The sequence below is a fragment of the Podarcis filfolensis genome (assembly GCF_964270895.1).
Source record: "Podarcis filfolensis genome assembly, chromosome: 4".
Classification (NCBI taxonomy): domain Eukaryota; kingdom Metazoa; phylum Chordata; class Lepidosauria; order Squamata; family Lacertidae; genus Podarcis; species Podarcis filfolensis.
The window spans coordinates 90416041-90443584 of NC_139607.1; the positions used below are offsets into that span (position 1 = coordinate 90416041).

A 27544-nucleotide genomic window follows, 5' to 3' on the forward strand; every position below is an offset into this window, starting at 1 on the left:
CAATGTCTGCGAAGTCTCCCAAGTGATTTGCTGTTTGCCCAGGGATATGGACCTTCTGCCTCTCCGAGCAAGGCAGTTCTTATGTTAAGAAGCCGATGAGCTCCACCTCCTGCCCAATGACTTGTCCAGTGATCTCTCCATCTCACGTTTAGTGCAACCTCTTGCTTTTGAACAAAACAAGGAAAGGAAGAATGGGAAAGTGTCAGTCTCGTTTTCAAAGGATCTTCCACTCCACTTGAGTTCTCCACTGGCAACACAAACACACACGGGCACCTCTGCTTGGCTCCAGCTATCAAAGATTTCCCATCTGCTCAGCCCTGCTGGAGAAAGTCCATCTTCTTTAAAATTTGCTGGAAATGAGACAGACAGCTTGCTGGTCTCCCTTCTCCCCTTCAGAATGTGAAGATTGGCCATTAGGGTGGGATGGAAATTACATTAATGCCTTTTTAGAAAAGAAATGCATGAAGAACACAGACTTTGAGTGCATCTGCTCATTTCCAGATGTTGCACCTGTTTTTTTCAGAGTGCACATTTATCCACATTTTGCTACACTGGACCCATCAAGGTTGGCCACAAAACATATAAGAGTAGATAAAGATTCATATAAAATTTGCACTTGCTAATGTATATAACCCCTTCATGGATCACTGCCTTGCCGTGGCGAAGGGGCTTGAATAACTCAGAGAAGCTATGAACTATGCCGAGCAGGGCACCCAAGATGAACAGGTCATAGTGGAGAGTTTTGACCAAACGTGATCCACCTAGAGGAGGAACCGGCAAGCCACTCCAGTATCCCTGCCAAGAAAACTCCATGGACAAAGACAACAGGCATATAAAAGTTATGACGCTGGAAGATGAGCCCCCCAGGTCGGAAGGTGTCCAACATGCTACTGGGGAAGAGCGGAGGACAAGTACAAGTAGATCCAGAGCTGATGAAGCAGCTGGGCCAAAGCCGAAAGGACGCTCAGTTGCGGATATGCATGGAAGTGAAAGGAAAGTCCAAAGCTGTGAAGAAAAATATTGCATAGGAACCTGGAATGTAAGAACCATGAATCTGGGTAAGTTGGATGTGGTCAAAAATGAGATGGCAAGAATAAATATTGACATCCTGGGCATCAGTGAACTAAAATGGACGGGAATGGGCGAATTCAGTTCGGATGACTATCATATCTACTACTGAGGGCAAGAAACCCGTAAAAGAAATGGAGTGGCCCTCATAGTCAACAAAAGAGTGGCGAAAGCTGTACTGGGATGCAATCTCAAAAATGATAGAATGATCTCGATACGAATCCAAGGCAGACCTTTTAACATCACAGCAATCCAAGTTTATGCACCAACTACTGGTGCTGAAGAAACTGAAATTGACCAATTCTATGAAGACTTACAAGACCTTATAGAGGTGACACCAAAGAAGGATGTTCTTCTCATTATAGGGGATTGGAATGCTAAAGGAACAACTGGCAAGTTTGGCCTTGGAGATCAAAACGAAGCAGATTGAGTTCTGTCTATCTGCTAATAGAGTTCTAATAGAGTTCTGTCAAGAGAACAAGCTGGTCATCACAAACACGCTTTTCCAACAACACAAGAGACGACTCTACACATGGACATCACCAGATGGGCAATATCGAAATCAGATTGATTATATTCTCTGCAGCCAAAGATGGAGAAGCTCTATACAGTCAGCAAAAACAAGACCTGGAGCTGACTGTGGCTCAGATCATCAGCTTCTTATAGCAAAATTCAAGCTTAAACTGAAGAAAGTAGGAAAAACCACTGGGCCGGTAAGATACAATCTAAACCAAATCTCTTATGAATACACAGTGGAAGTGAGGAACAGGTTTAAGGATATTGATTTGCTGGACAGAGTGCCTGAAGAACTATGGGTGGAGTCTCGCAACATTATACAGGAGGCAGCAACTAAAACCATCCCAATGAAAAGGAAATGCAAGAAAGCAAAGTGGCTGTCCAACGAGGCCTTACAAATAGCGGAGGAGAGAAGGCAAGCAGAATGCGAGGGAGATAGTGAAAGATACAGGAAATTGAATGCAGATTTCCAAAGAATAGCAAGGAGAGACAAGAAGGCCTTCTTAAACGAGCAATGCAAAGAAATAGAGGAAAACAACAGAATGGGAAGAACCAGAGATCGGTTCAAGAAAATCGGAAATATGAAAGGAACATTTCGTACAAAGATTACCATAATAAAGGACAAAAGTGGTAAGGACCTAACAGAAGCAGAAGACATCAAGAAGAGGTGGCAAGAATACACAGAGGAATTATACCAGAAAGATATGGATGTCTCGCACACCCCAGGTAGTGTGGTTGCTGACCTTGAGCCAGACATCCTGGAGAGTGAAGTCAAATGGGCCTTAGAAAGCACTGCAAATAACAAGGCCAGTGGAAGTGATGGTATTCCAGCTGAACTATTTAAAATTTTAAAAGATGATGCTGTTAAGGTGCTACACTCAATATGCCAGCAAGTTTGGAAAACTCAGCAGTGGCCAGAGGATTGGAGAAGATCAGTCTACATCCCAATCCCAAAGAAGGGCAGTGCCAAAGAATGCTCCAACTACCGCACAATTGCACTCATTTCACACGCTAGCAAGGTTCTGCTTAAAATTCTACTGGGAAGGCTCAAGCAGAATGTGGACCAAGAACTCCCAGAAGTGCAAGCTAGATTTCGAAGAGGCAGAGGAACCAGAGACCAAATTGCAAACATGCGCTGGATTATGGAGAAAGCTAGAGAGTTCCAGAAAGACATCTACTTCTGCTTCATTGACTATGCAAAAGCCCTTGACTGCGTCGACCACAGCAAACTATGGCAAGTTCTTAAAGAAATGGGAGTGCCTGATCACCTCATCTGTCTCCTGAGAAATCTCTATGTGGGACAAGAAGCTACAGTTAGAACTGGATATGGAACAACTGACTGGTTCAAAATTGGGAAAGGAGTACAACAAGGCTGTATATTGTCTCCCTGCTTATTTAACTTATATGCAGAATTCATCATGCGAAAGGCTGGGCTGGATGAATCCGAAGCCGGAATTAAGATTGCCGGAAGAAATATCAACAACCTCAGATATGCAGATGACACAACCTTGATGGCAGAAAGTGAGGAGGAATTAAAGAACCTTTTATTGAGGGTGAAAGAGGAGAGCGCAAAATATGGTCTGAAGCTCAACATCAAAAAAACGAAGATCATGGCCACTGGTCCCATCACCTCCTGGCAAACAGAAGGGGAAGAAATGGAGGCAGTAAGAGATTTTACTTTCTTGGGCTCCATGCTCACTGCAGATGGTGACAGCAGTCACGAAATTAAAAGACTCCTGCTTCTTGGCAGAAAAGCAACGTCAAACCTAGACAGCATCTTAAAAAGTAGAGACATCACCTTGCCAACAAAGGTCCGTATAGTAAAAGCTATGGTTTTCCCAGTAGTGATGTATGGAAGTGAGAGCTGGACCATAAAGAAGGCTGATCGCCGAAGAATTGATGCTTTTGAATTCTGGTGCTGGAGGAGACTCTTGAGAGTCCCATGGACTGCAAGAAGATCAAACGCATGCATTCTGAAGGAAATCAGCCCTGAGTGCTCACTGGAAGGACAGATCGTGAAGCTGAGACTCCAGTACTTTGGCCACCTCATGAGAAGAGAAGACTCCCTGGAAAAGACCCTGATGTTGGGAAAGATGGAGGGCACAAGGAGAAGGGGACGACAGAGGATGAGATGGTTGGACAGTGTTCTCAAAGCTACCAGCATGAGTTTGACCAAACTGTGGGAGGCAGTGGAAGACAGGAGTGCCTGGCGTACTCTGGTCCATGGGGTCACGAAGAGTCGGATACGACTAAACGACTAAACAACAACAACAAATGTATATAAATGCTCTACCACTGAGCCACAAACCACACCTTACTGTAGCTAGGAGCAAGACAGTGCTTGGTCTGCTGTCCTGGTTCTGCCCAACTGGTGAGCAGAGGGTTCAATCTTGTTCTCTGCAGTGTGGTCAAAGGGGGAGGAGATGCAGGGTCTCCTCCTTCCCTCATCTCCCTCCCAACTGCATGTTCAATAGGATTTAAAGCCATAATTAAACCTTAGGAGTGGAACCCAAATTGATTTGGATCCCAAATCCAGGTGGAGCCCAAGTCGGATTGGGGCCTAGATCAGATGGAGGTCAGCCATGGTGTTCACCTTAAAAGGAAGACATTTTTATAGGGCAGTTTTCTTGAAGTTTTCTTCACTCCTATGAACCTGCCTGTGAAGTGAGATTAGCCTCTGTGGCACTCCTTGTATGATTCATACAAAGATCTATTAGGTTTCTGGGCACAAGAGGGTTATGGTCACTGGTGGTCCCATGTCTACAGAAGTCTTTACCCAATGAAGTATGATGGTCCCTTTCAATTTTAGTTTTTTAAGGGGCGTTAGAAATGCATCCCTTAGAAGCAGGGCTTTCTTTTTCAGCTGCAGCCCACCAGAGCTCAGTTCCAGCACCTCTCAGGTGGCGCCATTGTCATTCTAAGAAAACAAGGGAGAAGTTCATGGTGAGCTCTGGTATCTCTTTTTCTGGAAAAAAAAATAGCACTGCTTACAGGTTCCTTCACCTTAATAGTGCTGGGTTGCTGAAACTATTTCCAGTTTTTTTTAAACCGGACTACGAGTTGGTTGGGATGCGGGTGGCACTGTGGGTTAAACCACAGAGCCTAGGACTTGCCGATCAGAATGTCGGCGGTTCAAATCCCCGCAATGGGGTGAGCTCCCGTTGCTCGGTCCCTGCTCCTGCCAACCTAGCAATTCGAAAGCATGTCAAAATGCAAGTAGATCAATAGGTACTGCTCCAGCAGGAAGGTAAACGTAAGGTTTCTGTGCGCTGCTCTGGTTTGCTAGAAGCGGCTTAGTCATGCTGGCCACATGACCCGGAAGCTGTACGCCGGCTCCCTCGGCCAATAAAGCAAGAGGAGCGCCGCAACCCCAGAGTCGGTCATGACTGGACCTAATGGTGAGGGGTCCCTTTACCTTTACCTTACGAGTTGGTTGTATCCAGCGCTTTTTTCCTTAAAAAATGTTTAGGGGTACTCTCATTTTCCTACTCATATTGAAATACTGCCCCTCAATGAGGCCAAACTTAGAGTCACAAAATGTTTAAGGGTATGCGTACCCCTGCGTCTCCCCAGAAAAGAAGCACTGGTTGTATCTGCCCCCAACTCATTGTGTTTTAAACAGTTCCTTTGATTTCATTTCATCCGTATTTGGTATCTGACGTGCTGTAAGCTGCCTTCTGAGGGTGCTTACCCGGAAAGGCAGCTGAAAAGCTACTTTAAGAAATGAATAAAAATAAAAAAACTCCAGGAACTTCTGTGTTGAGGTTCTCTTTGCTGCCTTGCGGCTTACTAATCAAAGAATGTTGTTTTCCTGTTTTGGTTGTTGTCGAGTTCAACAGCGTCTCCCTAAAACCGCAGTCCAACAATCGGCGCTGATTAGCCGTCTCAGCAGAGCATCCGTTATGTACAATGGACAGGAATTAACAGCTTGCGCTTTCCTGTCGCTTAAACCCAGCAGAGAGGAAGGAGGAGGCAAGAAAGAATAGTGACAATTACAAAATCAGCATTGCCGTGAGACTGCACAACAGGAGAGCAGCCAGCTTTGGCCTCTGCCATCAACCACGGGGACTAAGGGTCACTAAGTGGTTGCAGCATCATGTGCCTCTAGTCCAGACGTAGGGAGCCAAATTAGGCGTGTCAGTCTCCCTATTTGGTAATCACTAGCGTATGGAAGTGAGAGCTGGACCATAAAGAAGGCTGATCGGCGAAGAATTGATGCTTTTGAATTCCGGTGCTGGAGGAGACTCTTGAGAGTCCCATGGACTGCAAGAAGATCAAACGCATGCATTCTGAAGGAAATCAGCCCTGAGTGCTCACTGGAAGAACAGATCGTGAAGCTGAGACTCCAGTACTTTGGCCACCTCATGAGAAGAGAAGACTCTCTGGAAAAGACCCTGATGTTGGGAAAGATGGAGGGCACAAGGAGAAGGGGACGACAGAGGATGAGATGGTTGGATGATGTTCTCAAAGCTACCAGCATGAGTTTGACCAAACTGCGGGAGGCAGTGGAAGACAGGAGTGCCTGGCGTGCTCTGGTCCATGGGGTCATGAAGAGTCGGACACGACTAAACGACTAAACAACAACAACAAATCTATATAAATGCTCTACCACTGAGCCTCAAACCACACCTTACTGTAGCCAGGAGCAAGACAGTGACCCGTGTGCCTGCTTGGTCTGCTGTCCTGGTTCTGCCCAACTGGTGAGCAGAGGGTCCCTGGTGTGCTCTGGTCCATGGGGGTCACGAAGAGTCGAACACGACTAAACAACAACAAACTTTAGTTCTGCCCGGGCACTGAGGTCCAGCGCCGAGGGCCTTCTGGCAGTTCCCTCACTGCGAGAAGCCAAGTTACAGGGAACCAGGCAGAGGGCCTTCTCAGTAGTGGCACCCGCCCTGTGGAACACCCTCCCACCAGATGTCAAAGAGAACAACAACTACCAGACTTTTAGAAGACATCTGAACGCAGCCCTGTTTAGGGAAGCTTTTAATGTTGAACAGACCACTGTATTTTAATACTTTGTTGGAAGCCGCCCAGGGTGGCTAGGGAGACCCAGCCAGATGGGCGGGGTATAAAGAAATTATTGTTGTTGCTGTTGTTGTTGTTGTTGTTGTTGTTACATCGGGGGGTTACGATAGTTCTGCTGTATGCCTCCTGACATTTTCCAAATAAAAATGGGAATACTTGCTGTATTTCAAGCACACAATATTAACTTATTATGATGAAGGCCTGGGCAAGAAGGAGAGATCATGTTTTTACACTGACCTACCAAATTCAGAAACATTGGCCATCTGAACTGAAAGATGGAACCGCAGAATTGTAGAGTTGGAAGGGACCCCAAGAGTCATCTGGTTCAAGCCCCTGCAATGCAGGCATCACAGCTAAAGAATCTCAGACAGATGGCCACCCAACCTCTGTTTAAAATCTCCAAGGAAGAAGAGCCCATCACCTTCTGAGACCATCCATTCCACTGTTGAATAGCTCTAACCATCAGGAAACTCCCCCTAATGTTTAGTCAGAAACTTCTTTCTTGAAATACGAATCCATTGGTTCGGGTTTGACCTTCTGGAGCAGCTCCAAACATGGTTGAAGACGCCCATGATATCACCTCTTGGTCTTCTCTTCTCCAGGCTAAATGTGGTCCATGTAGCTCAGTATTGTCCACACTGACTGGCAACAGCTCTCCGGGGTTTCAGGCATGAGTCTCTCCCAACATTACCCAGAAAAGCTGGAGATTCAACTCCAAACCTCTTGCGTGAAAGACAGGTGTTCTTCTTATGTTCGGTACATTTCTCTGCTGGGTCCCCATGTCCACCAGCTCCTCCCAGTCACCGAAGTCGCTTTTTCAGTTCATGCCCCGCATTTCCCCCATTGCAGTACTACCAGTTTCTCCCTCCCTCCTCCTTTCCCTGAACCTAAAAACTCATTTTCTCCAATTATCTCCTGGAGACCGCCTTTGATTGAACGCCCCCGTTGAGATTTGCTCTGCAATGAGGACGGTGGGAAGATTTGTACAAAGCAAATTGAGAGCTTTTTGAGAAATAATAATGTTTTGGACTCTCTTCCCCCCGCCCCCGTTCTCCCCGTCCCCTTGCAAACGTACAATGAAGGTCGGGGGAAAGCCACTGAAATTAATCCGGCGCTTAGCTAGCTTGTCGCTGCATAGCAATAATGAAAAGATCCATAGCTCACCATGTGACCACCCACACATGCAGAAAATACTCACTTAATAGAACTATGTCCCGGCTGACTGCTGAGCGATAATGTCAACTTCTTTCAGGCCGGTGACTTCTGAGAGGGTTCCTAAGGAGCGGTGGGCGTTGTGGGGCTAAATTGCAGTTCCGTTCCTTTTGCCAACCGTTCCCTCTGCAGCCGGGAGGTTTTGCCTCAAAACCCACCAGGGCCTACTTTTGCCCAGTAGTTCTTGGCAGCTGAAAATTCGTGTGGATGTCGAATGCCAACTCCTCTCTCGTGTGCGTGGGAAGGATGAGGATGGCAAAAGCAGAGCTGGAACGAGGGCAGGTATTTCTGGAGGAGGCCGTGAGCATCTGGAGGTCCAGGAAATCCAATGTAGCCTCATACATGGCAGTCTAGGGCCAGCCCTACCATGAGGCAGAGCAAGTCAGTCGCCTCAAAATGGAAGCAGCAGCATCTGCCGCCTGAGAGATCGCAAAATCAATCAAAAAGATAAAAGAGGAGGGATGTGCCAAATATGTGGCCGTCGACAAGGCGTGGGTGGGGAGCTGCTTTCCATTAGGTGGGTTACAAATTATCCAAGCCTGTTCCGACAACTGGGAAACACTGGCCTGCGAACGCTCCAGTTGGAGAACAGCCTTTACCAAAAGCGTCATGGGCTTTGAAGACTCTCAAACTCAGGGTGAAAGGGAGAAACGTGCTAAGAGGAAAGCACGCTTGGCAAAAACTCACCATGATCAACTCCCACCCGGATACCTACGTCCCCATTGTGGAAGGATGTGTGGATCCAGAACTGGCTTCCACAGTCACTTAGGGACCCATTGTTAAAACTGTGTTTATGGAAGACAATCTTACTCGGCTATGAGTGATTACCGAAGAAGCCTGTTCCAGAAACAGATGCTGTCAATCACTGGATGCCAGATGGTGCCCATCTCTCTCTCTCTCTCTCTCTCTCTCTCTCTCTATATATATATATATAATTAGTTTTTTAACATATCATTTTCAACAATTATTAAACATACTTTTATATCTTATGCTGTACAATTTTTCTGACTTCCATCAATCACATCTGAAAATTTTCCAATCTTATCACTTAATTTCCATTTCTTACTTTCACTATTACATTTAAATATCATGACTAATGTCTCTCTTCTTTCTCTTCTTTGCAATATTTCATATATTTCTCCTTACAAAACTTCTTGTAGTCCTACTAGCGTAATTTGTTGATTACAGTTGCTCTTCAAATAATTCGTATATTTCTTCCAATCTTCTGCAAATCTCTGGCCCCGCAGGTTTCGAATCCTTCCTGTCATTTTATCCAATTCTGCGTAGTCCATTAATTTTGTCTGCCATTCTTCTTTTGTGGGTATTTCTTCTTGCTTCCATCAGATGGTGCTCATCTCAACCCGTAAGAGTGATTCCCCATGTCATGTTTCCAAGTCAAGATAGGTAAATGCAGGTGACCTCCATCCTCAACCTCTCACATCTGATTGGTTTGGAAATGGCCACTCACCACATTCCAGGGGGAAGGTGACGTTTGTGGTTCCCCGTGCTCCGGCCCTGAACCCCACTGCTTGGCTTTGCATGCTTCTCAGCTGTTGTAGGAAATCCCCCTGCAGCCTCAGAGTCGCAGGGCAGATTCCTGACAAAAGGGATCATCCAGACCAACCAATTGGTGGCAGTGGCATGAGGGTGTTGCCTTGCTGGCTGGCTGGCATTGGCCACTGCTCCTGTCTGGCCAGCCAAAAATGCCTTAAAAGGCCATCCTAGGACCATCCTCCACCCTCACATCTGATTGGTTTGGAAAGAAGCTTAGCTCTTCACACAGAGAGAGAGTTCATAGCAAAGGTGAGATTAAAACCAAGGACTAACTGGTTCATAGCTTAGTCTTTTAGCCACTACATTACAACAGCTCTTTCATGTCAACTTTGAATGCCATCTGCATCTGCATAGAATTCCTTGCCAGATCAGCTGCTTGCAAGATAGAACCACTGACACATCCTAGTTGTGTGAAATACATTTTCAGTGGTTTGTGTTGTTGCTTTTTCCTAAAATCCCTGCTGACCCAGTACCGTATACCTGAAAAATCCAGACATTTGACAACTCTCTCTTTCTCACACACACATTGCCTAATTTAGCTGTGTTTCTCCTAATTACTATAATTGCTTCACTGTGGGATTTGCAAGAAATGACAAACTCTGATACCACCTAATTGCACCTGTTACATCAATTCATTAATTGCCCACAATTGCAGGCTCCTCTTTTTCTACTAAAGGAAATTCTATGGCAGCTATTTCCCCCCACCCTGCCTGCCTGCCCCAGTCGAGCTCATTCCGAAATTAACGTCAGCACAGTAGAATTTTAAAATTTGAGGATTCAAAACTCGAAGCGACAGACCCTTTTTCACACGTACAAGGTCTCCTTCGACCTTTGAGGGTGGGTGAGGGTTATAGGTTTGTTTCATTTGCTTTGTGTTTTTATTGTGCATTTTGTCTTTTATTTTTATGCTGTGAAGTGCCCTGAGATCTACAGACGAAGGGTGGTACACAAATTTAATAAATCGACAAATCATTTGTTACGGCTGAAACATCCTCAGTTATCCACGCTCTGCTTACATCCAGACAAGACGGCTGTAAAATCAACAAGATTTACAGGCAATCCTGAAATCACTGTTCTCTCCACAGTTGCATTTAATTAAAGTAACACATGGTTTTGAGAATTATCTGTATGATTTACCAGCTCATTTAGGAAAGCATTCTTGGCAAGGAGTTAGCTAGCTGCTCCAGAACCTGGAGCGGCTCACATGCTCTGAAACTGGGGGTGGGGCCATGGGGGTGGGGCAAGCATCCAGGGGGCGGGGCAAGCATCTCAGGGGGAGGGGCAAGTGTCCCAGGTGGGAGAGACACCCAGAAGAGCAGAGCAAGCCGCCCATGGCGGCCTGCTTCCTGGAAGGGGGAGGAAGGGAGCCGCACCGCTTTGCCAGCAGCCTTCCTCTCTTCCCTCTTCCTTTTGACAGCTCGGGGGAGGCTCCCACCCCCAGAAAGCAGCCCGGGAGCAGGGGGCAATGGCGGGCCGGCCGCCCATGACCCCCAAGCCTCCCCTGAGCTGTCAAAATGAAGGGGGAAGGGGGGAAGGCTGGAGCCAAACCGACACAGCTCCCCTCTTCCCCTGAAGACTCAGGGTAGGCTTGGGAGTCACGGGCAGGCGGCGCGCCAAATGTCACCCCCCTCAGCGCTGACATCCGGGGCGGTCCACCCCCATGGCCCCCCTTCCTCCACCCCTGATTCTTGGCTCTGCATTTTCAAACTACAGTGGTACCTCGGGTTACATCTGCTTCAGGTTACAGACTCCGCTAACCCAGAAATAGTACCTCGGGTTAAGAAAAACCACGGCTTGCGGAGAGCAGCCTGTTCTGGGGGCTGGGGAAGCTCGGACTTCCCCCGAACCAGCCCCGCACCTGGGGGGGAAATAATTTTTTTTTCTTTATTCCCCCCCCCAAAAAAAAACTAGGTGCGCCCTATGGGCCGGTGCGCCCTATGGGGCAAAAAATACGGTACTTTGAGGGGACTTTCATTCCTCCTCACCACTATGAGCTGAATAAAGAGCATGAAATCCACTCTCGACTCTGAGTATATTTCACTACCCATGTAAAAATACCAGGCAGCGGGGGCCACTAGGGGGCGCATCAGAAGATGGCTGACAATAACATCTCTCCGACCCACACGAGGTAATTTGGAGGCTATGATGGGGGTAATTGGCCTCCTTAACCCCCCCAGGATGGGGGGGCGGCCCTTGCCTGCTGTGCCCTATACCACCCCCGAATTTGTGGGGATGGGGGCACTAGGCACAAAGCCCTCCTGTGGGATTTCGGCACTCCTGGACGCCATCCCTGATTCGCGCCACTAGCTGCAAGAACTTCAAAAGAAACAATTTGGAAGAAAGGAATGCACACATTTCAAGAAAGAAGGGGGAGTAAAGACTGCTAACAGAAGAGATCTCTGACAAAACAAGATAAGAATAAAACATGAGAAGACACGCCAAGACAAGGTACAGCAAATGACTGATGGGGGAGGGGGAAAAAAACTTTCCTTTCTTTTCTTATGTGATTAAACAAGAATCCCCTCCCCTTAAGAGTCAGAAATGTCGTTTTAAGGACTTAAGCTGTGGATTTAAGGCTGTGTGGAGATAAACTTTCGAACCAAAGCATGTTTCAAGAAGAGCCTGGAAGGTATAAGAGCTTTGAAATGACGCAGTTAAAAATGCCGTCGCCATATTGGGAAGCTCTGTCGGAGGTCTTGAGTCTGGGAGGAGAAAGAGAGAAACAAGCTGTTTATATATTGTGGATTAAACTCCTCAGTGGGACTTAAGAGCGACAGTTTCGCAAGATTATGATGGAAAGAGCGATGTTATCTATAAAGGAGATGATATATGGAAACCATCTCGATTTGAGGATTGGAAGAACGGAAAATTCACACAGGATTATTATTATTACTATTGGTGTTTATCGGCTTAAGGAGACTATCAGAAGAGATCATAAAGAAAAAAGAGAAATTATATGAACAAGATGTGATGTGGAAACAGCAAGATAAGATGGGATAGAATTATGAACTCTGTCTGGACTGATTTGGACATTAACGCAGCAGCAAAAAGATGATCAGAATTCCCCTTCGGATCTTGAAGTATGGTTTCCCCCAACAAAATTTAAAATTTGGCTTTGTAATTCGGAATTTATGTGATGTGATTTAATCTGATGTGATTGGCCAGTTAATAAAAATTATTTAAAAAAAAAAATACCAGGCAGGCCCCACAAATAACCCAGAAATGCATTTTAAATAAAAGGACACATTCTACTCATGTAAAAACATGCTGATCCCTGGACCATCGACAGGCCGGATTTAGAAGGCAAGTGGGCCGGATCCGGCCTCCGGGCCTTAGTTTGCCTACCCATGCTCTAGCCACTATAACACACAACATCTAAGTGTTCTCTCTTTTACAGAGCAATAATGTTTTCGTAGAATATAAATAAGCAAAGCCGGGCCAGGAAGATGTCTAGGATAACTCCTCTGATCAGAATATCGCTGCAATCCTGCACTTCTTTGCCTGTGAGCATGCCCCGCTGAATGGAATTCAATGAGGCTGACTTCTGAGAAGGCAAGCATAGATAGGACCGCTCAGGATGAAAAGCAATCAGGTTACCTGTGGTGATTAAAAAGACAGGCGAGTGGAGAAAAATACGAAAAATGACACAGTTGTTTCCCCACCCTCTTTCCCAGCCTTTCGAATCTGATTGCAAAATGGTATGTTAGGCCTGACAAGATTTAAGATAAATAATTGACAAGTGCTTGGTGTATTTAAAACGGTATCATTTCTCTAAAGCTCAGCTGACAAGATTGTGGCAAGTGGGTAAAGAACGGGAGGAAACGGAATAATAGTAGTTTTGCACCCTAATGAAAGGAATGGATCAGCAAACTGAAAACTTAATTGGGGGGGGGCAACAACCCCATGCCGTGGAGTTGCTGTTCTGCTTAGAACCATCTAAGCAAACAGCAGATTGTAGAATCTTAGAGTTGGAAGGGACCCAAGGGTCATCTAGTCCAGCCCCCTGCAATGCAGGAATCTCAGCTCAAGCATCCATGACAGATGGCCATCCAACCTTGGGATGTCCACCTTTACTGTTGCGACTGGGCAAGGCCTTCTCAGATTGTATTATATCTGTCTATATCTAGATATACTGTGCCGGGAAATATTTCTGTAGAAAACAGCACACGAACTTCAACTATGAGCCTTAGGAGTTAATTCACAGAAACTTTTGTGGTTTTTAGAGATATCCTGGTGTCTAAATGCTCCAAAATTGCCCAAGAATCACAACCTCCAAGGAAGGAGAGTCCACAACCTCTCGTGGGAGGTGCTCTCACTGTCAGAAAGTTTTGCCGGATGTTTAGTTGGAATCTCCTTCTTTGTTAGTTGAAGCCATTGGTTCAAGTCCTACCCTCCAGAGCAGGAGAAAATAAGCTTGTTCCCTCCTCCATGTGACAACCCTTAAGATATTTGAAGATGGTTACCATATCTCCTCTCAGTCTCCTCTTTTCCAGGCTAAACATACCTAGCTCCTTCAAGTGCTCCCTTGCTCATAAATGCATACCAAAAAAATCTAAATGTGATATACTATAGCAGAAAGGGTAAGTTACAGTAGATGAAAAATCAGGGACCCATTTGCCCATAACATTTAAAGCATCATCATAAAAGGTAAAGGTAAAGGTACCCCTGCCCATACGGGCCAGTCGTGTCCGACTCTGGGGTTGCGCGCCCATCTCGCTTAAGAGGCCGGGGGCCAGCGCTGTCCGAAGACACTTCCGGGTCACGTGGCCAGCGTGACAAGCTGCATCTGGCGAGCCAGCGCAGCACACGGAACGCCGTTTACCTTCCCGCTGGTAAGCGGTACCTATTTATCTACTTGCACCCGGAGGTGCTTTCGAACTGCTAGGTTGGCAGGCGCTGGGACCGAGCAACAGGAGCGCACCCCGCTGCGGGGATTCGAACCGCCGACCTGATGATCGGCAAGTCCTAGGCGCTTAGGTTTTACCCACAGCGCCACCCGCGTCCCCAAGCATCATCATAGCATAACACTAATCCTGGTCCGACTGCACTGGCTACCAATTAGTTTCTGGGCTCAATTGAAAGTGCTGGTTTTGATCTACGAAGCTTTAAACAGCTCAGGACCGCAATACCTCAAGAACCGCCTCTTTCCATATGAACCTACTTGGACCCTGAGATCGTCTTTTGAGGTCCTTCTTCATGTGCTTCCTCCTCGAGAGGTCCAGAGGGTGGCAACACAAGAACAGGACCTTCTCTGCAGTGGCTCCCCATATGTGGAATGCTCTCCCCAGGAAAGTTCATCTGGCACCTTTAGGCGTCAGGCAAAAATGTTCCTTTTTAACCAGGCCTTTGGTTGATCTGTTTGACATCCTATACCCTTTTAGAATGTGGCTCTTTTCTGGGTGGGTGGGTGTGTTATTGGGTTGTTGTTTTTATTATGATTATATATGTTGTGGTCTTTTCTGTGAACTGCCCTGAGACCTCTGGGTATAGAGTGGTATATAAACTTAATAATAATAATAATTGAAATATACTCAGAGTCGCAAAGTGATTTCATGCTCTTTATTCAGCTCATAGTGGTGAGGAGGAATGAATGAAAGTCCCCTCAAGGTATCTGCTTTATATACATTATTTACACAATGGGCTGCACATGATTGGCTAATTCCGGAATTCTACTGTAAGCCAATCAGGTTGTGGATTCACTTCTATCTGGAGCATGATTGGGTGGTTCCTGCCAACCAATCATACTGCTGCATTGTTCTAGGACCAATCAGACTGCTGCATTCTGAATCCTATTGTTCTAGGACCACCAATCAGACTGCTGCCTTTTGGATCCTATTGTTCTAGGACCAATCAGACTGCTGCAGTTTGGATCCTATTCAACTCAGTACATAACAACAATAATAATAGCACTTTAAACAGTAGTGGTTTCCTCCAAAGTATGCTGGGAACTGTAATTTGTTAAGGGTGCAGAAAGTTGTCTGAAGGCCTCATTTCCCCTCACAGAGCTACAATGCCCAGAGTGCTTTAGCAATCAATCCCTCTTCAAAGGAAACCAGTGCCATAGCTACAGGGGGACTAGCTGGTGTTTTTGCCCAGAGAGGCGCCGTCAAAGCTCCCAGCCTCTGTATGTGTGTACACAATTGCACATTGGGGAGTGCCAAACTGGGTCTTTGACCCAGGTGAAAAAAAACCCTGGTTTTACACCTGCAGGAAACTACGGGAACTGTAGTTCTGCGAAGGAGATATGGGTTCCCCAACAACTCTTAGCACCCTTAATAAACTACAGGTCCTGGCCTTCCATATCTTTCTGACATTTCTGCTGTTCCTCGATCCGCTTGTTCTTCTCTTTGGATTGCAGAATATATCACTTTCCTATGAAGCCAATGTAAGATTCCAGGGAATCCTACAGTGCAAAACTACAGGAAAACAGGATGCCTGTTATTCCATTGAGCCATGGAAATTGGGGCCCATCACTGTCTCCCAGGGGGCAAGTTCCATAATTTAACTATGCACCGTGTTTTGTTTTTTGGGGGTGGGGAGAAGTTGGTAACTTGCGCAGGTCTGCTAGAAAAGACACTGTCCCACCCATTTTTAATCAGAAAGGTGAATGTGCGGATTGCCACCTACATCAATTTTAGACCTCGCCATCTGCAAGCTCATTTCTTTGCACGCTGTTGCCTGACAGAACACCTGTACAGCAAAGCCACTGAAAGGCTCTGTTCTCCTCCTCAGCTCCCCTGCATAAAAGCATAGTTAAGCTCCAAACAGTTTCCAGGGCAATGGGATTTTGCACGTCAGTTTTAATTACTATATTTTAAAAAAAAAACAAAAAAAAAGTTGGTCGTTTGTTTGTCTGGCTGTTTTTGCTCTAGCTGGAAATCTGAAATTTCCAATCAGCATTCAGCTCTCACATTATCATTTTGCAGCCCTCAGCAATCAGCAAATTTACAAGTAAGAACTTTGGTTCCCACTGAAGTCGTGTCAAATGGATGCGTTGAGGGAGAAAGAGAGAGGAAACGATTCATTAGCGATGCAGACAAGGGGCAGAGGGAAGGGATGAGACTCTGGGCTGTTGAGGGGAGTTGAACAAGGATGCATGAATTCGAATCAGGTCCAAATGTGCATGTTGGGGGCCACCTTGGATGCAGTGCAAGAGTGAGGAACCTGGATCAGACCACTAGTCTATCAAGCTCAGAACTGTCCACACTGACTGGCAGTGGCTCTTCCAGGTTTCAGGCAGGAGATGTCAGGCATTAAACCCAGGATTTTCTGCATGCAAAGGAATGTTCTGCTACTGAGCTACAGCCCATGGCAGGCAGTGCATTCTTGTGATGGGTGTATGCACTCATGCAGTGTCACAGCTGTCCATTAAGATGCAGGTCAATTCTGTGTCCAGGGCAGCTGTCTACCAGCTCCATCTGGTACACAGGCTGAGACCCTACCTGCCCGCAGTCTGTGTCATCAGAGTGCTGCATGCTCTAGTTATCTCCCGCTTGGACTACTGCAATGCGCTCTACGTGGGGCTACCTTTGAAGGTGACCCAGAAACTGCAATTAATCCAGAATGTGGCAGCTAGACTGGTGACTGGGAGTGGTCGCTGAGACCATATTACACTACATTGGCTCCCAGTACGTTTCCAAGCACTGAATTGATGCTGGTGCTGACCTTTACAGCCCTAAAGGGCCTTGGCCCAGTATACCTGAAGGAGTGTCTCTACCCCCATCATTCAGCCCAGACACAGAGGTCCAGCTCCAAGGGCCTTCTGGCGGTTTCCTCATTGTGAGAAGTGAGGTTACAGGGACCAGGTAGAGGGTCTTCTCGGTAGTGGCGCCTGTCCTTTGGAACGCCCTCCCATCAGATGTCAAGAAAATAAACAACTAAAGTGGTACCTCTGGTTGCGAACGGGATCCGTTCCGGAGGCCCATTTGCAACCTGAACAGAACGCAACCCGCGTCTACGCGTCGCCACTTCTGCGCATGCACATAACGTCATTTTGCTCATCTGCGCATGCGCGAGCAGCAAAACCCAGAAGTAACCCATTCCGTTACTTCCGGGTCGCCGCGGGAACGCAACCTGCAAACGCACAACCTGAAGCGAACATAATATGAGGTATGACTGTACCTGACTTTTAGAAGACATCTGAAGGCAGCCCTGTTTAGGGAAATTTTTAATGTTTGATGTTTTATCGTGTTGCTAATATTCTGTTGGGAGCTGCCCAGAGTGGCTGGGGAAACCCAGCCTGATGGGTGGGGTATAAATAATAAGTTATTATTATATTATATATACACTTTGCATATACATGCCACCAAGGCCCTCTGCCCCACAGGCAGGTGATTTGTGCTGATCTGCTCAGAAGGGAGCCTTATTGCCCCCAGGTCCGCTCATCAAATGATAGATCTGAACAGCAGAGAAGGTGTAATCTGCATCCCCATCATGGAACTGGGCAGAGAGGATTATTTGAGGGGATGATCAACAAGTCTTCAGATGACACAAAACTGGAAAGGGTAGTGAATGTTGCGGAAGAAAAAAACCGGGATTCAATATGCCCTTAACAGATTGGAAAACTGGGCCCAAACTAACAAAATGAATTTCGATAGGGACAAAGGTAACATTTTGCACTTAGGCAGGAAGAACCGGATCCACCAAAATAAGATGGGGAACACCTGGCTTGCCAGCAGGACCTGTGAAAAGGATCTAGGAGTAAACCACAAGCGTAACATGAATTAACATGTGATGCAGCAGCTAAAAAAAGCTCGTGCTATTCTAGGCTGCATCAACAGTTGTGTCCAAGAGAAGTAATAGCAACACTATGTTCTGCCTTGTCCAGACCCAGCATGGAATATTGTGTCCAGTACTGGGGGCTACAATTTAAGAAGGATATTGACAAGCTGGAAGGTGTGCAGAGGAGGGCAACCAAGATGATCAAGGGTCTGGAAACCAAGTCTTATGAGGAGTGGTTGAAGGAGTCAGAGACGTTTAGCCTGGAAAAGAGGTGACTGAGAGGAGATATGATGGTCACATGGGCGTAGCCAGGATTTTTGTTGGGGGGGGGCACAAAACTTGTTTGCTACAGTGGTACCTTGGGTTACAGACGCTTCAGGTTACAGACTCCGCTAACCCAGAAATAGTACCTCGGGTTAAGAACTTTACTTCAGGATGAGAACAGAAATCGTGCAGCAGTGGCACAGCAGCATCAGGAGAACCCATTAGCTAAAGTGGTGCTTCAGGTTAAGAACAGTTTCAGGTTAAGAACGGACCTCCGGAACGAATTAAGTACTTAACCCGAGGTACCACTGTATATATTTTTACTGATTTAGCAGGGGCAGCTTCCCCTCCCTGCCTCCCCCTTGGCTACGCCCATCTCCAAATATCTAAAAGAAAGATGGAAGATGGAGCAAGCTTGTTTTCTCCTGGAGACTAGAACCCAAACCAATGGATTCGAGTTCCAAGAAAGGAGATTCCTGACTAAACATCAGGAAGAACTTTCTGACAATAAGAGCTGTTTGACATTGGAACCGTCTCCCTCGGGAGGCTGTGGACTCTCCTTCCTTGGAGGTTTTCAAGCAGAGGTTGGATGGCCACCTGTGCTGGAAATGTTGGTTGATATTCCTGCGTTGCAAAGGGTTGAACTAGATGACCCTTGGATCCCTTTCAGCTCTACAGTTCTATGATTCTATACTGCTCACTTAACATGTTGTCTTTACCACTCCTTCCAAAATCAGTGAGGTCCTGGGAGGAGGCAGATGAGGCTCCTGGAGTAGAAGTTAGCCTATCTAATGCTTTAGCCCTGTGTGAACTGGTAATTTCTCTCTTGGTTGTTGCAGTATGCTATATGTGTGGCTTGAGTTGGGTCTGGTCACATCACAGTTCCAGAATCCAGTCTCAAACACTCTTCCTCGCGATGCAAAGTGCACACACAGTTCCATTCAAAACGAATCATTAAGCATTATGAGCAGAATATTTCCCAAGTCAGCTCCTCCACATCAAATGCTGATAAAACCAAGGACATACTTAAGCAGGAACAATTGGCAGCAGTTCTCCGTTACTGGCACAATGGCAACACACACGCATTTTGTAGGTTTTTCCAAGCATGTCTTTCACTGTATGCTCCTTCACAAGTCAGTTACTTAAAGAACACCTTGGCATGTTCCTGCAGAGATATCAAGCATTGCACAGCACAGACCTGTGATGGTGCCACTGTAATGAGTGGGAAACTAAATGGGGTGAAGGCATAAGGTATCTACAGTCATTGCTTCAAACACAGGCTGAACTTAGTTACTGTTGATGTAAGAATATAGACGTTGTTGCAAACTGCTCTGGTCATCTTCAACAACTGTACCTGTTCTTAAAAGGTAAAGGGACCCCTGACCATTAGGTCCAGTCATGGCTGACTCTGGGGTTGCGGCGCTCATCTCGCTTTATTGGCTGAGGGAGCCGGCGTACAGCTTCCGGGTCATGTGGTCAGCATGACTAAACCGCTTCTGGTGAACCAGAGCAGCGCACGGAAACACCCGTTTACCTTCCTGCCAGTAATTTATCTGCTTGCACTTTGACGTCCTTTCAAACTGCTAGGTTGTCAGGAGCAGGGACCGAGCAACGGGAGCTCGCGGGGATTCGAACCGCCAACCTTCTGATCAGCAAGTTCTAGGCTCTGTGGTTTAACCCACAGCGCCACCTGCATCCCTTTTGTACCTGCTCTTACGTGTATCCATATTTCAACTGAATTTTTCTTCTTCTTTGCCAGACCTTTATTAGTCATTACAAGTGCCTAATTTTTATATAAAACATCCATATATAAAATCTTAAGATATATACAAATAAACAGCCATGTATATATATATATATATATATATATATATATATATATATATATATATAGTATAATTGCAAACACAGACAAGGAATAGGATGACTGAATTAAAAAGCCACTCGCTGGGTGTGTCAGATTGCATCGCGTTTTAGCTGCTATTTCAAAACTTCCTGTAACTTTACTGCTTCTGAATATAATCGGTAATGAATTTGACCCTTTAAAAAGTGTTGAGGCTTCTGGCATTCTAAACTAAAGAGATTTTGGCTTTGTGTTTCGCCACTAAAAGTAGGGTGAAATTTATTTATTTATTGCAAAAATCAGATAAGTGACATGGCTCTTGCATCTCAAGAGTGGGGCTTGATCCATGTGTCTTTGGTTGTTTTCTTAACCATACTTACCTGAGAGTATTCCCCCCTGAACTCAATAGGACATCTGAGTAGACAATGGCTCCTAAACTTTGATCAACTTAAAAATGTGCTGTGAACTCTTGATGAATGAAGGGGGCAGAAAAGGCCGAGATCCCCAAATACACTAACTAAAAAGGAAACCTTACCGAAAGCAGCAGGAGAGCAAAGAGAATGGAGGAGGAGGGAAAAGAACTGCATTGCAGGGGCTTGGGCCAAATGTCCTTCATGGTCCCTTCCAACAGTACAATAAAGGTAAAGGGATCCCTGACCATTAGGTCCAGTCATGGCCGAGGGAGCTGGCGTACAGCTTCCAGGTAATGTGGTCAGCATGACTAAGCCGCTTCTGGCGAACCAGAGCAGCACACGGAAACACCGTTTACCTTCCCGCCAGAGCAGTACCTATTTATCTACTTGCACTTTGACGTGCTTTCGAACTGCTAGGTTGGCAGGAGCAGGGACCAAGCAATGGGAGCTCACCCCGTCATGGGGATTCGAACCACCGACCTTCTGATTGGCAAGTCCTAGGCTCAGTGGTTTAACCCACAGCGCCACCTAAATCAAGCACTGCTAGGAGTGTTTTCATATTTATTTATTTTTGTTCTCCTATGTATTTCTTAACAATTAAAAAATTCAGCGTAGCACAAGCAAATACCTGACCCAGAGGAAAGTTTGAGAACCACTGCTGTTGAGGTATATAACACCAGTACAGATAGGAAGAATGTATAAAACCGGGTCAAACATATGTTGGAAATGTAAAGAAAAAGAAGGGACCTTTTACCATATGTTGTGGGAATACAGAGAAATTTTTTTTAAAAAATGGGAAACGATATATAATGAATTAAAGAAAATGTTTAAATTAACATTTGTAAAAAAACCAGAAGCATTTCTGTTAGGGATGGTAGGAAAAGACCTGCCAAGGAAAATAAAGAATTTATTTACAACGGTGGCAAGAGTCTTGATAGCACAAGGATGGAAGAATGAGGAAACCCCAACGAAAGAACAATGTCAAGAAAAACTGATGAAGTATGCAGAATTGGCGAAACTGACATACAAATTGAGAGACAAGGACAACTGTGACTTCAAAGAAGAATGGGAACTTTTTACAAACTACTTAAAAAGACAACAAAATGAATTGGACTCCTTGGCAGGTTTTGAATAAACATACACAAATTTATTGATTGTTAACATAATAGATAGATAATGTTAGGGTTTATATAATTTTACAATAGGCAGAGAATAACATTTATTGAGAAATCAGAGAGAGGAACTGAAGGAAATCTGGGGGGGAGGGAGGACTCTTTGGATAGGTGGGGAGGAAAAAAGGGGGGAATAATGAAGATGATATGTTTTGATAATTTGTTATGTTGAAATTCTTAATAAAGAATTATTATTATTATTTTAAAAAAAGAGAACCACTGCTGTTGAGAACACGAGACTCGTGGGTTCGAGTGCTCGTGGGTTCGAATGCTCACGCGGGGCCAAATATTTCCAGCATTGCGTGTGGGTTGGACTAGATGACCGTGGTGGTCCCTTCCCAGTTTGACTTGGAGCCAAGCCTTCGGCGCGGCCAAGGCTGAGCCAGGTGGAATAAAGGACTCCGCGCCTAGGAGGCCGTTTTCTGCGCTCGGCTGCTGTGAGCCGGAGAGGAAGAAGCGCCTGGCCCCCTTTCACACGTGATGCCCGGGGGGGCGGACCTAGCAGGGCCCCGCCGTTCCGGGGACAGATTTAAGCCCAGCGGGGAAGGGGGTCGCTTCTTTTTTTCCCCCATTGCTCCCCTCGCTGATCCCCCGGCGCGCTCTCCTCCTCCGTGCCAAGAACCTCGGGGCGCAACGATGGCGCGTTTGGCGCGGCGCCTGGCTTTCCTCCTCGTCTTCTTCCTCGTCCAGCTGCCGCCGAGCTGGGCCGACACGCCGGCCAACTGCACCTTCGAGGACCTAGTGGGCACCTGGGTTTTCCAGGTGGGCAGGGGGCACGGATCCCCGAGCCGGCACATAAACTGCTCCGAAGTGGGTAAGTGACAGCGCGCAGGGCAGGGCGCGCGCCTCTCCAACTTCCTCCGCCTTCAGGAGCGATCCCCGTTTCTCGTTCCCGTTACTGCCTTCCATTCTGACCTATTTTCCTTCCCCCAATAAAACAACGCCAGCAAATAGAAAGGCAAGTTTGGAAAACATCCGGCGAATCAGCCCAGCTGCGCGGTTTGGGAGATTTCGTTTCGTTGACTTCGGAAGTAAATCTCACTGTATTCCCGGAGGGTTTACTTCCTAGCTAGGAGATCTGCTGGGTAGGATCATTTTCAGGAAACCCCCTCCTTCCTCGTTGGAGGCGAAGCTGAACTTTGCATTCGGTTTTCAAACTCCGCTCGGTACGGGTTATTTTATTTCGCGAGTTCACAGCGGAGAAAGGGGTCTGGATTTCACAGCGACAGAAAGTAGAATGCTGTGCAAATAAAATGGAATAGAATAGAAAGCAAAAGTAAGCAAGCTTTAGAAGGGTCACAGATTGAACGCGTGTGCAAACACCCCTTTTAAAAAAATCATTGGGGCTTTACAAGTTTCTAACTTAGTAGCTGCTTCCCCTCCCGCCTTAAGATCATACAGTGGTACCTCGGGTTACATACGCTTCAGGTTACATACGCTTCAGGTTACACACTCCACTAAGCCAGAAATGGTGCTTCAGGTTAAGAACTTTGCTTCAGGATGAGAACAGAAATTGTGCTCCGGCCGCTTGGCAGCAGCAGGAGGCCCCATTAGCTAAAGTGGTGCTTAAGGTTAAGAACAGTTTCAGGTTAAGAATGGACCTCTGGAACGAATTAAGTACTTAGCCCGAGGTACCACTGTAATGTTTGCTGACCTTCTCAAGGCCAAAATGGATCTAAAACTGGACATTTCTCTCCCTCCTACAACCTTGGACAGCCAAATGTCTCTGGGAAGCTCACTAGTGGGGCTGAAAACAGGTGCTTGTGGTTTCCCCCGTGTTTGTATTTAGAGTTATACTGCTGCTCTGTGTTGAGGCTCCATCTTGGCCTCAAGCTGAACAAGTTAGCATATGTCTTCAACTTCATTGGAGTATACTCAACTAGTACACTATGAGCTAGTTATCTCTGCAATATCACACGTGACTCAGCTCTTCACACATGAAAACCTCCAGTTCTGTTAATGAGTCACATCTTCTACCGCAGAAGCAACGCTGTCTTTTTGCTTTTGTTCTTATCTAAACCTTCTTGAGCAACAGGTCGTTGGTGGACGCTCCCAGCCTTGTTTCTGCTCCAGACATGGAGGGAAGGGAGGAGAATCGTAGGAATTGTAGAGTTGGAAAGGGACCGCGAGGGTCAACTAGCCGGAACGCCTGCAATGCAGGAAACTTTTGCTCAAAGCGACCCCGAGTCTCATGCAGTGCTCTTGGGAAAATTAAAAGATGTTTTCCTTACTGCTGCACAACCCCTCCTGCTTGATCTACTTGCACTGGCATGCTTTCAAACTGCTAGGCTGGCAGGATATATACTTATGCCCTGCCCATCTGGCTGAGTTTCCCCAGCCACTCTGAGCAGCTTCCAACAGAATATTAAAAAGACAGTAAAAGATCAAACATTAAGAACCTCCCTATACAGGGCTGCATTCAGATGTCTTCTAAAAGTCATATTTCCTTGACATCTGGTGGGAGGGTGTTCCACAGGGCGGGCGCCACCACTGAGAAGGCCCTCTGCCTGGTTCCCTGCAACCTCACTTCTCACAGTGAGGGAACTGCCAGAAGGCCCTCGGAGCTGGACCTCAGGTGTCCGGGCAGAACGATGGGGGTGGAGACGCTCCTTCAGGTATATTTTTTGAGAACTACCCTAAAAGGTCCTGCAGCTGAAATCATAAAGAAGAGAGCCCAGCCTTCATGCATGCTGTGGTTGGAAAAAAATGGGTGGGGGGGTTTTCCTTTTCAACAATCTTTGGGTGCATGAGTGCAGGTATCTGGCATGCTGGGAAAATGGACACTTTGTCTTTGTTGAAGTTACATCCCTCTCCCAGTCTGTCTTGTGGTCTACTGTTGGGGTCGTGCTATCCAGCACTAGCATACTAACAACTCACTACTTATCAGGGTCTCTGTGTGTGCTGGGCAGAGAATATATCCTGCCCACCTGATAGCTCAGTCGGCAGAACATGAGACTCTTAATCTCAGGGTCACAGGTTCGAGCCCCACATTGGGGAAAAAAAATCCTGCATCGCAGGGGGTTGGACTATATGACCCTCATGGTCCTTTTCCAACTCTACAATTCTGTGATTCTTTGTGAATCAGGCACTACTTCCATCTGATAAGACCGTCCCACCCTTAAACCAAAAGGAGGGTGTCATTTTTTGTTGCCAGGTGTTGTAAACAAAAATTGCCCTTTTCCCTTATGGGGTATCCAAGAGTCCATATAGAGTCCTTACATAGGTTCCCTATTGGTAGGAGAGAATAACAGAGGCCAACCAGAGAATATTGAGAAGCAAAGCAGCTAGTAAGCTTGATCTTTATTGATCTGTTGCAACAGGGTGCTCCCCTCACCCACAGGAGAGAGGAGGAACCCAGAAAAATGGTGCGCAAGGCCTTATAAAGACTTTTGAAATTGCCATCCTGTAGATCAAGACCACTCCCAGAAACATCATACATACGTACATCACAGAAGGGGTGTAACCTAAGACCACCACTCAGATACATCACACCTACATCACAAAAAGGCGGTCTTAAAACAGAAATTTGAATGTTGTTTTTCTCCTGTCCAGCAGGTTACTTGATTGGATTGCCAGGGTAGCCTGGGCAGTCTTTTGTAATGATAAACACTTAGTTCCTGGGCCATGTCACAGGCTCACACCCTATTCATATCTTAAATGTGTCCTTAAGAAAGGATTTGGGAGGAAAGAGACAAAGGGGAGGTTTGCCACTTTGACCTTGCAGAGGAAACATTTGCTCAGTTTAGGAATCAAAATGGTTCCAGGTTGGTCTTCCTGTGCTGATCTATGTACGTGCTTGGTTAGTACATTTATGAACATTTCCATATATCTAAGACCTCAAAATTCCTATCACACAGGATAAAAAATTCCCAGCAAAGTTTGTCTGTAGTGCAGCTGTTTAAAGACACAGGAGCTCTGCTGGGTTTTTTGGTGTTGTTTTTAAGCTGGCGACTGGAGTCAGCTTGTAGATAGCTTGATTGTATGCATTACATCAGGGTCTATAAGAAATTGGAGGGGGAGGACTATATGCAATGTTTATTCTCAGCTTTCCCCCCCCCCCGTTGCACAAGCTAGCAGTCGCCCGCCCCACCCCAAGTTTTTGCAGCTGAAAGAACTTGAAAGAGGAAGAGAAGAGAAGAATCAACAGAGAAAGAGACAGGAAGGAAGAAAAAAAATATCAGAGAAAGAAAGACCAGGACATTGGGGGAAATGAAAGCGACGGGGAGGGTGCAAAAAATAGAGGTACCTGGGAAAGAAGGGGGGTGCATGAGCTTAGCCTGGGGGGCAGGTGCTTTTCCAAATCAGTAGAAGTCAATAGAAATGTGGATCTGCCACCCTAAGGAAAGCCTGCCCCCTCCCAACAAAAATCCTGGGGACGCCTATGGGGGGGAGTAATAATAATAATAATTTATTATTTGTACATTGCCCATCTGGCTGGGTTTCCCCAGCCACTCTGAGCGGCTTCCAACAAAGACCAAAAATACACTAAAATATCATGCATTAAAAAATTCCCTTAACATGGCTGCCTTCTGATTTCTTCTGAATGTCAGGTAGTTGTTTATCTCTTTGACATCTGATGGGAGGGCATTCCACAGGGCGGGTGCCACTACCAAGAAGGCCTTCTGCCTGGTTCCCTGTAACTTTGCTTCTCGCAATGAGGGAACTGCCAGAAGGCCCTTGGAGCTGGATCTCAGTGTCCGGGCTGAATGATTGGGGTGGAGACGCTCCTTCTGGTACACTGGACCGAGGCTGCTTAGGGCTTTAAAGGTCAACACCAACACTTTGAATTGTGCTCGGAAACGTACTGGGAGCCAATGTAGTAAGGGGATTCCCCCCCCCCCATTTCTTTATTCAAGGGATGGGAATCTCTCCGTTTCTTAACCTGTAGTTGGGTAGTGAGGCCCCCTCATAAACAATAAGACTGAAGCTGAGCCCCAACCCCGTCTCGAAGCAAAAGGCATCTTAGAAAGTTCAACATAGCTGTGATTCTTTGCATTGTGAGGTGTTGGGCTAAATGACCCCATAGGGTCAACGCTACCATCCTACGACCCTATGGCAATGTGAAAGGAAGCGCCATGGCACAGTGGTGTGGCCTTCTGTTGATTTTGTACCAGCGTGTAATGATTGAACATGGCCTGTTTAAGCAGAGTTCAGTCTGAGTAAATAAATGGCTCTGAGTAGTCAAGGAATTGGTCCCATAATATGCTATTCAGGGTGTTGCAGGAATTTATGTAAAGGTTGAGGGGGGTTTGCCCCTCCAGCAGATATCATGCACATGCAGCCCACTACCAAAACCAGCACAATCACTTTTGTGACCTTTGTGATTTGTCCCCACAAAACACTTCATCACAGTTTCTTCCTATCTATTCAAAGGGCCTTTGCTGCACGATACCAAATGTAACAATTCACTAATAAATGTATCTATGTACCGGCTCACTGGGAAAACTTCAGAAATTCATATAGACATGTGAGCTCAGCTACTCAGCAGCCCCTCTGCCTGAGTGATAATTCCTGGCATCCTGATACCTGAGTGCCAGACAGGTAGCCAGCCATTCCAGAAATAACAAACCCAGATGAAGGCAGAAGGGTGTGATTAACTTGGCTGGGAAACAGGGAAATGTAAATATCTTTTTTGTTACACTTGATGGGGGTTTGGTGGAGGGCAAGGAGAACCATGGGGCAGGGATGCTCAGATTACTGCCACCAGACCTCCCCTTTCATGATGTAACCATGCTGTATGAGTGATGTACGTAGTT

The 27544-nt window shown here is 46.3% G+C and overlaps 1 protein-coding gene across 1 annotated transcript in view; it reads left to right on the plus strand.

Annotated features, from left to right (window-relative positions):
• Positions 1-22058: 22058 nt before the first annotated feature.
• The window catches only part of CTSC (cathepsin C), a 29270-nt gene continuing 23784 nt past the window's right edge, over positions 22059-27544 (plus strand). Inside the window, exon 1 of the mRNA XM_083609949.1 lies at positions 22059-22602. Within this exon, the coding sequence (XP_083466075.1) occupies positions 22269-22602 (334 nt within the window). The 5' untranslated portion in view covers positions 22059-22268. The remainder of the gene's footprint in view (positions 22603-27544) is intronic.